This window comes from Simochromis diagramma, unplaced genomic scaffold (assembly GCF_900408965.1).
Source record: "Simochromis diagramma unplaced genomic scaffold, fSimDia1.1 OVJJ01000321.1, whole genome shotgun sequence".
NCBI classification, from domain to species: Eukaryota; Metazoa; Chordata; class Actinopteri; order Cichliformes; family Cichlidae; genus Simochromis; species Simochromis diagramma.
Genome location: NW_024386772.1, coordinates 14850722 through 14861126, shown reverse-complemented (window position 1 = coordinate 14861126; position 10405 = coordinate 14850722). Strand labels below are relative to the sequence as shown.

The following is a 10405-nucleotide window of genomic DNA, read 5'->3' as shown; positions in this document are numbered from 1 at the left end:
CTATATGCTTATAGTTTATTTATTTATTTATTTATTCATTTATTTATAATGTAGTTCCTGAGTATCACAACAATAGCAGCCGTGTGAACCATGAGTTTGGTGCTAGAACAGCAGGGAAACGACGCTCTCCCATTATGGCTCCGATTCTACAGTTTAGCCCACTGTTTTCATCTGTCGAGCGCGCGCGCACACACGCGGTCCCTCCTTCGTTGTTTAGTCAGGAATGTTCACGTGTGTTGTATTGATAACGCGGGTGTGTGTTACTTGTGTGACATATGAGAGGATCGATATGCAGTAAAACCAGCCCCAGGGTTATGGAAACACGCTGAGAAAAATAAAACAGGAGATTGCCATGGTGAGTAGAGGGAAGCTTTTTGTTTTGGCGTGTGTTTTATATTTATTTATTTGTATGATTTTTTGTATTTTAATCTAGATTTAGCATCTCAGATTTATGGACTGATGCTCAGTAGGTCAAAAACAGATTGTGTATGTAGCCTGAATCAACTCTATTATTTGCTTGGTATTTAAATTGTATACTAATACATGAGTATTGTGGCATTTTTATTATATGTTGTACTTTAACAAAGTAAAAAGTTGTGATTGTTTAATGTTTTGTGTGTTAGAAAAAAAGATTTTTGGAAAGGGAGCAGACTTACTTGTTGTAATCATGTGATCAGTCATATGGCTTTCCAGAACAGCTCTGTTTTGTTGTCTCTCTTTTTTTATTTTGAGAACACTGTGGAGAGGTTATAGACAGTCACAGAGCCATGGTTTTCAGTCTCAGCTATATCTGAAATATAAGATACTGTTTTTTCTACACACTGTGGCCACATCTAGGCAGACCCAGAGGTGTCAACACAGAGCGGGGGTTATGATGTGGAGCTGTTTGTGGACACTCCAGACTATGATCTGATCTGCACCATATGCCAAGGGGTCCTCAGATGTCCAGTAAGAGCTGCGTGCCACCACATTTTCTGCAAGAAATGCATCTTGCAGTGGCTAAAAAGGTACTGAATGTATCTTGTCAGTATCCTTGGACAAAAGTTTTACCTGACTTTTTTATTTGGTCAGAGACTCATTCCTAGTTGTCCTCTGCAGACAGGAGACCTGCCCCTGCTGCAGGAAGCCGGTGAACCCAAGCTTGATCTTTGTCATGTTCAAGCTGAGCAAATCTATTGGACGCCTGAAGATAAAGGTAGGAAAGGGAATTTGAACACATTTTTACATGATTTTTTATGAGCCCTAGCAGAGTGGATACATTTGTATTTGCCTGATGCTGCCTGGCATTTTCATGTGTGAACCACTTCATGGGACATATTCTATAATGTCACTTTGATCTCTTTAAGGTTTGGCAGCACCTAATGAATACTTTTTAAAATTAATAACACGTTTATTTGTGACTGTTTTTATTAAGTTATTAATAATAAGGACACCATCAAGACAAATTCTTTGAGCCCAAGACTTGTTTGACTTATTTGAGATGGAGGAAAGCAAAAAATATAAATCCAAGCTAAAGCCACTGGATGTTTGACATTTTTGCTTGATAAATGACTGAAATGATTATGTTGTGCATCAGAATTGTTTTGTTTTCAGTCATCTATGGCTTGGATTAGCTTCTATCTCAATTCCTGCAGACCGATTTATAGCACATTTATAACACAAGTCATTTTATTAACTATATGATTTCTTCTGTGTGTCTCACAGTGCAAGAATGAGATCCGCGGCTGTGCAGAGACCTTTCCCCTCTCAGAGCAGTACTGCCACAGCATGAGCTGTTTGTATGAGCTAATCCCCTGCCCCTACCAGGGCTGCAGGGTACAGCTCCTCCGCAGGGACCTCGAGACCCATGCGCACCACTGTGAGCACTGGCGCCAGCCTTGCCACATGGGTTGTGGGACGATACTCTCCCACCGAACCCAGGCTCAACACAACTGCTACAAGCAGTTGAGGCAGGAGTACGAAGCTAGGCAGAGGAATCACAGGGCCATTGCCACCGCCCTACAGCGGAAGATGAGGAGGATGCAGAGCACCATGGCCCACATGAAAAGGCAGATAGGGCTTATCTGTGAGAGTCTGGAGGTGATGGATGATCTGCATGAGGTGGAAGAGGAGGACCTTGGGGAGAGTAGTGGCAGCTCCAGTGGGACTCCAAGTAGCAGCAGCAACTGCTGAGGAAGGGAGTTAGTTGCTGGTGCTGGTTGAGCTACTGCTGTGTATAAATTCAGTATGTGTTTAATTCTTTGAAGGTGTGTGTTTTTGAGTATATGCAGTACTGTGAAAAAGTATTTGCCCTCTTCCTGATTTTAATAGTTTTTGCATATTTTGTTTCCAATAAACAAACATGTTTTTAATATTAGAAAAAGATAACCTGAGTGAATACAAAATGCAGTTTTTAAATGATGATTTCATTTTCTGAGGTAAAAAAAAGCCAAACCTACCTGACCTGTATGAAAAAGTCATTCTTCTCTTGTTAATTTATGAATTCTCTGTGATTAACCACATTTTTGTGAAGCTGAGGTCAATTTCAGCATTCACACAAATAAAGGCTCTAATCTAAAAAAACAAAACAAAACAAAACTGCAAGAACAGAAACAAAGTCACTAACATGCATCAGTCTGGAAAGGGTTACAAAGCCATGTCTGAGGCTTTGGGACTCCAGTGAACCACGGTGAGAAGCATTTTAGACAAACAGAGAAAACTCAAAACAGTGGTGAATTCCAAGAGATGATTGACGACTCATTCAAGAGGTTATAAAAAGGACCGAGAACAACATCTAAAGAACTGCAGGCCCCACTTGCTTCAGCTAAACTCAATGAAAAAAGTTTTTTGGAAGGTTTGTGTCCTGATACATCTGGCGTGAGCCTACCACAGCATTTCATAAAAAGATCATACTGACCGTCAAATACGGTGGTGTTAGTATGATGGTCTGTGACCCTTTTGCTGCTTCAGGACCTGGACGACTTGCTATAATTGATGTAACCAAGAAGTCTGCTCTCTGCCGGAAAATCCTGAATGTCTTGCCATTATTTCATGAAATGAAGCCTAAGCGTACTTGGGTTATGGTTATTGTTATATCGTTTATATAACCTATTGTTATATAAACGATAACCTGGGTCAGGTTATCGTTTATATAGAAATTAATGTTAAAATTTGTTTGATGAGCCGGAACATGTAAGCGTGACAAATATCAAAAAAGAAAAAAAAGAGTGAGAGAAATATAGGAATGAGGGAAAATACTTTTCATGGTACTGTAGGCATCTGATTAGTGTTTTTATTTTGTTTTTTGCCAGGTTGCAATGTAACCTGTTTAACCTATTTTGTAAATAAAGCTTTTACATTGTTATTATTACCTGTGCTGGTCTTATTTAAATAGATCAACTGATAAAGGTATTTCATTGAAATCTCACAGATGAACTAAGGCCAGGCTTGTTTTTCTAAATTTGACTACATAAGTCCCGGTGCAGGTCTACCTCCTGCACCGAGCTCTGGCTCACCTGGAGAAGCCTGGAAGCACTGTGAGGATCATGTTCTTTGATTTCTCCAGTGCTTTCAACACCATCCAGCCACGACTTCTGAGAAACAAGCTGGAGCTATCGGGAGTGGACCAACACATGTCCCAGTGGATACTGGACTACCTCACAGAACGCCCACAGTATGTGAGGACACAGGGCTGTGTCTCTGATATGCTGGTCTGCAGTATGGGGGCCACACAGGGAACTTTGCTGGCACCGTTCCTCTTCACCTTCTACACTGCAGACTTCTCCATCAACTCCCCACGCTGCCACCTACAGAAGTTCTCTGACGACTCTGCCATAGTCGGCCTCATCACAGGTGAGGATGACTCAGAGTACAGACAGTGGACTCTGGACTTTGTGGACTGGTGCCAGCAGAACCACCTGCTGATCAACACCGGGAAAACCAAGGAGTTGGTGGTGGACTTCCAGAGACGCAGACCCACCACACTGACACCTTTGAACATCCAGGGAGTGGACATTGAGATAGTGGGCTCGTGTAGGTACCTGGTTGTTCACCTGAATAATAAACTGGACTGGAGCCACAACACTGATGCTCTGTACAGAAAGGGTCAGACCAGCCTCTACCTGCTGAGGCGGCTGAGGTCATTTGGAGTTCAGGGAGCGCATTTAAAGACTTTCTATGACTCTGTGGTGGCATCCGTCAATTTTTACAGTGTGGTATGTTGGAGCAGCAGTTTATCGACAGCTGAGAGGAAGAGGTTGGATAAACTCTTTACGAAGGCCAGCTCTGTTCTGGGGTGCACTCTGGACCCAGTGCAGGTGGTAGGAGACAGAAGGACTCTGGCCAAAATAACATCTCTGATGGACAGAGTCTCCCACCCCATGCATGTAAATGTTGCTGAACTGCAGAGCTCCTTCAGTGACAGACTGCTGCATCCTAGATGCATGAAGGAGCGTTTCTGCAGGTTCTTCCTCTCTGCAGCTGTCAGACTGTACAATCAAAACTGCTCCCAACAAACATAGATGTTTACATCAGTGCTGTAACAACTTCAACTGTTATAATCGCACATTACTTTTCTCAGCTTATATATACACTAACTTATTGGAAGTTACATGTCTACTTTTTAATGCACAGGTACAATACACAATCTGCACTTTTCTAACTTTTCTAATTATTCTAAATATTCTTAACTATTTAAACATCTTTCAGTATCCTGCTCTGTTTGCACACTATCTGTACTCTAATTTAAACAACTGCTGTACTCTGCTCTTGTAACTTTTGTCTATGATGTAAATATGTAAAAATTGTTTTCTGTTCTGTGTCCTGTTCTTTTTTGTATATGTGTGTTTTTTGCTGCTGATACAACCAAATTTCCCCTTGTGTCACAATTAAAGGATTATTCTATTCTATTCTATTCTATTCTATTCTATTCTAATGTGTTATTATTACATTTCACTAGATAATTAAAAACCAATTAAAGTATGTTTACAGAATAAACAGATTAATTAAATGAACACTTAAAATGTATTTTAAAAGAGTGCGTTTTGATTTTATTATAATTGATTTTTTAGGAACTGTGTTTTTAGTAAGCAAATATAAAATCTGTCTCAGTTATTCGGTAGAGGAGGTAGAGAGTAGGTTTTCTCGTGGAGGAAATCTCGCGATAACACCTTCGCATATAACCCGGCGGAACCTCTCACAGGCCTTCTTCCTGTTTTATCGATCACGTAAGTGTGCTGTTGAGTTGCTCTTCCTAGTTTATATCCTTAAAAATCTCACGCATCGTTCAGTCAGACACTTCAGAGCTGATTATAAGATCATATATGAACATATTAAATTAAAATCCCAGATCTATTTAACAGCGAATTTGAATACAGATGGAAATATTTGTAGTTTGCTTGTATGAATATGGCGGCGATACTCGTGTCCCGTAAGACTGAATTTCGGTAAGCATGTCCGTATTTTGGGGGATAAATAACTAAACGTCTTTGTTGTTTTCTTGTCGTATAGCAAATGGCGGACGACGCCGGTGGTAGAGGAGGTTTTCGCGGAGGTTTTGGCGCCGGTGGCCGCGGTCGGGGCCGTGGACGCGGCAGAGGCCGTGGCAGGGGCCGCGGTGCACGGGGCGGCAAGTCCGAGGACAAGGAGGTAGGTTTTTGGATTAATAAGTGTTTTGAACATAATCATTTAGTATTTTGGCTTTTTGTAGTTTACTTGAGTTTCTTTCCTGTGATAGTGGGTGCCAGTCACCAAGCTGGGCCGCCTGGTTAAGGACATGAAGATCAAGTCCCTGGAGGAGATCTATCTGTACTCTCTGCCCATCAAGGTAACTACAGTTCACATACATAAACCATCATATTTTATTAATGATGACTAGTGGTCTTGTTATTTTAAAAGAAGTGTATTGTTGCTCTATCTCTTAAATGGTTAAAGCCACCAGTTTGTGGCTCATTTTTAAGCAGTGCAGCTAGATTTGTATGAAAGATTTGTTAATGTTGGGTTGTGGTTGGAGTTTTTCATTTTAGAAGAGTCTGACATGTGTACTTGTCTTGTGGAAATGTCTGAATGAACTGCAGTTTCTGTTGTGATGTAAACCCCTCAATGCTTACTCCTTTTCCTGTAGGAGTCTGAGATCATCGACTTCTTCCTGGGTTCTGGTCTTAAAGACGAGGTGCTGAAGATCATGCCCGTCCAGAAGCAGACCAGGGCTGGTCAGCGCACCAGGTTCAAGGTGAGTGTGGATTCCTTTGCAAAGGAGAAAGGTGTTTTGTTTTTTTTTGTTTTTTTTTCTCCTGTTAATCAGCGTTGTCTAAACCTAACACTGTGTGCCTTTTGCTTTTTGTCTACAGGCCTTCGTTGCCATTGGTGACTACAACGGCCACGTGGGCCTGGGGGTGAAGTGCTCCAAGGAGGTGGCCACAGCCATCCGTGGGGCCATCATCCTGGCCAAGCTGTCTATCGTCCCTGTCAGAAGGGGTTACTGGGGTAACAAAATCGGCAAACCCCACACTGTGCCCTGCAAGGTGACTGGCCGCTGCGGCTCTGTCCTGGTGCGTCTCATTCCAGCCCCCCGTGGTACCGGCATCGTGTCTGCCCCAGTGCCCAAGAAGCTGCTCATGATGGCTGGAATCGATGATTGCTACACCTCTGCCAGGGGCTGCACCGCCACCCTCGGCAACTTTGGTAAGCTTCTCCCAGGGTCATGATCTGCATACTGTATTTGGGTGGGGGGGTTGTTTCTCCTCGCTCTGCCCAGCTTCACCTCGGCAGTGGTGTAGTTGTCGTTAAAAGGAGAGAAAGAATTGAGTATTGCACGGCAGGGAGACGTTTTAGTGGTCTTCCCTGTTACCCTTTTACAATGCTCAACATTTTTTTTTTTTACCCCCAACAAGACTGTTGTACTTTGTTACTGGAGCGCCATGCTACACACACTTACTCTTTATAATTCCTTCCTCAGCCAAGGCCACCTTTGACGCCATCTCCAAGACTTACAGCTACCTGACCCCTGATCTGTGGAAGGAGACAGTCTTCACAAAGTCTCCCTACCAGGTCTGTACAGAGCCAACATGAGCTGTTATGGTTATGTCAGGATTTTGTGTAACCAGGCTTTCTGCTTTTTGTTCCAGGAGTTCACTGACCATCTGGCCAAGACTCACACCAGGGTGTCTGTGCAGAGGGGCCAGGCTGTGCAGGCCGCTGCCTCCTAAACATTTTGTATAGGGAATTGTTGAATAAACGTTCTGGAACACCACTTCTGTGTCTCGTGTGCTCAACTCACAAAACTATGTATGCTGCAAAAATGTGCAGACTTCAGTAACTGAACAAGACACAAGTGATATGTTGGGCAATAGGAGAAACTGCATCAGTTAATGCAGTCACCTCTACAGTAATACAGAGTAAAATTAACTTTATCTAGCCAATCAAAATACTTTAAAGATACTGAAACCTTTAAAATGGTTATTTGGAGCAGCAGATCCCGTATTGTGTGCTATCATGAAATAAACTAGTTTTCAGCTTCTGGTCAAAATGGTTTTGGAGCATTGTCCATCACTTGGATACTTTCACAGTATTGGGGTGATTTGTAGGAAGCAGGTGAAAGGGGGGAGGTATAATCAGGAAAAGGGAATGAAAATTAGAAATGGGATGATACGCGAGTCACTGAGGAGGATGAGATTTGGAAGTTTAAATACTTTCAAATCAGATTGAGACAAATGTTGGGTGGATTACGATAGGATATCAGCGTAAGTGAAAGGGAATATTGGTGATATGTCTAACTCGCCTCCACATAATGCTATTCTATGGTAGTTGTTTTGTTATGCTTTTAGTTTGAAATTACTCTGATACACATCCGAAAACGTAAGAGTGATAGTACTGAAGGTTTGTGAGACAGTTATTATTGGGTAATCGTGACAAAATGCTGTCTATTATTTAGGGAGTTAAGTTAGACCATATCACTTTTATTTATTTGTACATCTTTATGGCTTGCACGGTACTTGTGTCGTAACATATGTAAAATTACATACTCCACAAAAATGTTTCTCTCAGACACTGTTTTCCCTAATTTGTCTATTAATTACATATCTGTTGGCCACCCCGTCCTGAGGCTGTTTCTATTTCTTCCTGTTAAAAGCAATTTTTACCTTACCAGTGTTGCCAAGTGCTTGCTAATAGGGGGTCACCCAGGGGCAGATCTAGAGAAATTTTGTGAGGGTGGCAAAATCAAAGCCTTTTTTTCCAAACACATATGCAGGTGGTTACAAATGGTTAAAATGAATCAAATGCAGTAAGTATACACATTTTTCATATAAATAGTCTATAACTTAATTGTTTTCTGTAGCCCACATAATTAAACACTTCAGTTACAGAAAACATGTGATGTTATGTACTGTATAGCCTGTATAATAAGTAAATATAGGCCAGTAAGTATAAAATCCAGAAAGCTACACAACATGGGGCGGCTCATTTACAAACAAAATTCTAACTTAAGTTTCACACTGTTTTTTTGTTAGAAAAAAAATAAAATTGTTACATGCTTAAATTACACGAAATGTCAGAAATCTGCACTTGCATGAACACAAATTTAAACCTAATTTTTCATGATTTGTTGGATTAACCCTCTGAGGTCCAAAATATAACGAGCCATTTTTGACTCCTTTTGATTTTACATTTGTATTTCACCTTCAAATTGTTTCTTTTTATTTTTCCCCCTTGCCTTGCTTGGTATCAGGCCCGGCTATACGCTTAAATCAACCTTTTAGAAGTTGAGAAAGAAAATAATAGATTACCCACAAACTGAATATGGACAAGATTTACTACAGCCGCTAAAAAAATCCACTGGAAAGGCGGAAAGGTTTTGCATCTTGTTCGCTCTTTCCCTGCAGCCTCACACAGCACTCGGCAGAGAATCCCCACTCATCCTCGTCCCAGCTAAACATCCAATCACTGTTAATTCAATTCAATTCAATTTTTTCAAGTCAATTTCATTTATATAGCACCAAATCACAACAGTCGCCTCAAGGCGCTTTAGATTTAAGGTAGAATACAATAATAGATAAAGAGAAAAACCCAACAATCATATGACCCCCTATGAGCAAGCACTTTGGCGACAGTGGGAAGGAAAAACTCCCTTTTAACAGGAAGAAACCTCCGGCAGAACCAGGCTCACGGAGGGGCGGGGCCATCTGCTTCGACCGGTTGGGGTGAGAGAAGGAAAACAGGATAAAGACATGCTGTGGAAGAGAGACAGAGGTTAACAACAGATCTGATTCAATGCAGAGAGGTCTATTAATACATAGAGAGTGAGAAAGGTGACTGGAAAGGAAAAACTCAATGCATCATGGGAATCCCCCGGCAGCCTACGTCTATTGCAGCATAACTAAGGGAGGATTCAGGGTCACCTGGTCCAGCCCTAACTATATGCTTTAGCAAAAAGGAAAGTTTTAAGCCTAATCTTAAAAGTAGAGATAGTGTCTGCCTCCCGAATCCAAACTGGAAGCTGATTTCACAGAAAAGGGGCTTACAAATCATACAAGCTTCCAGGCCAAAAGCTCTTTCAGGAACAAGCCCAGAATAAACGGGACAAGGGGTCAATATCAGCCAGGATATATCCAATGTTGTTATTTTAAAAGAAAAGAATAAAAGGTTTGTAATAAAACTGTGTAGTAAAATATCACAATAAAAGCCCACTAACGAACAACAATGTACCTTTAATGGTGCAACCTGCCAGCAATGTAACAATTACCTGATAACTTGCTCACACCTGAAGAAAACAGGTGCCCGTTGTTTTAAAATACAAAATCCACCCCAGCTAAATACAACCCATAGAAACACTTATCACATGCACTAAGTGTTTCAATAAGAAAGTGATTGGTACCACTGCAATAAAGTAATCTTAAATATATCACTTCACCATCAGCACCTATGTAAGGTCTAGTTTCTAAGAGCTCCACCTCAGGGACTACACTCAAATACAAAAATAAAAGTTTTAAAATGCGCAGGGGAAGGGGCGGGGAGTGAGAAGAGAAACGCAGGGGAAGGGGCGGGGAGTGGGAAGAGAAACGCAGGAAAGGGGCGGGGAGTAGGAAGAGAAACGCAGGAAAGGGGCGGAGAGTGGGAAGAGAGACGCAATTCATCTCATGTAAACAATAACGTGGCGCACAGCGTGGCGTGAAAAAAGGCACATACCTTTGACGTTGCCTGACGAACTCTGTATTCCTCGTCCACACGTAAACGCAAAAAAGGAGTTTTAAAAAAATCTCAGTTTTCAGTGATTCCAAACGCCGTTTACGTGTGGACGAAACAGCTGCGTTTTCAAAAGTAGGTGCGAACGTAGCGTAAAAGAGTTAGTAGTTTATTTTCTTACTACCTGTAATTTATTGCAGATTACTTGTATTTGCTTAATTGTTTACTAAATGTTTGAGGTGTGAAA

The 10405-nt window shown here is 41.5% G+C and overlaps 2 protein-coding genes across 2 annotated transcripts; both read left to right on the top strand.

Annotated features, from left to right (window-relative positions):
- The first annotated feature begins 82 nt into the window (after positions 1-82).
- On the top strand, positions 83-2324 carry rnf151 (ring finger protein 151). Its single transcript, XM_040040787.1, has 4 exons — positions 83-355; positions 838-1007; positions 1099-1195; positions 1705-2324. Exons 1-4 carry the CDS (start codon positions 353-355, stop codon positions 2170-2172), a joined length of 738 nt encoding a protein of 245 aa, XP_039896721.1. The 5' UTR covers positions 83-352; the 3' UTR covers positions 2173-2324.
- A 3137-nt stretch (positions 2325-5461) lies between these two features.
- Positions 5462-7228, top strand: rps2 (ribosomal protein S2). The gene is made up of 6 exons (XM_040051580.1): positions 5462-5625; positions 5714-5803; positions 6101-6208; positions 6327-6660; positions 6935-7026; positions 7104-7228. Exons 1-6 carry the CDS (start codon positions 5491-5493, stop codon positions 7182-7184), a joined length of 840 nt encoding a protein of 279 aa, XP_039907514.1. The 5' UTR covers positions 5462-5490; the 3' UTR covers positions 7185-7228.
- Positions 7229-10405: the final 3177 nt, after the last annotated feature.

Coding starts and splice junctions, on each gene's coding strand:
- rps2 (XM_040051580.1), top strand. CDS start 5,491: ATGGCGGACGACGCCGGTGGTAGAGGAGGTTTTCGCGGAGGTTTTGGC. Junction 5,626..5,713: donor GCAAGTCCGAGGACAAGGAG/GTAGGTTTTTGG, acceptor TTCCTGTGATAG/TGGGTGCCAGTCACCAAGCT. Junction 6,209..6,326: donor GTCAGCGCACCAGGTTCAAG/GTGAGTGTGGAT, acceptor TTTTGTCTACAG/GCCTTCGTTGCCATTGGTGA.
- rnf151 (XM_040040787.1), top strand. Junction 1,008..1,098: donor ATCTTGCAGTGGCTAAAAAG/GTACTGAATGTA, acceptor TGTCCTCTGCAG/ACAGGAGACCTGCCCCTGCT. Junction 1,196..1,704: donor TTGGACGCCTGAAGATAAAG/GTAGGAAAGGGA, acceptor TGTGTCTCACAG/TGCAAGAATGAGATCCGCGG.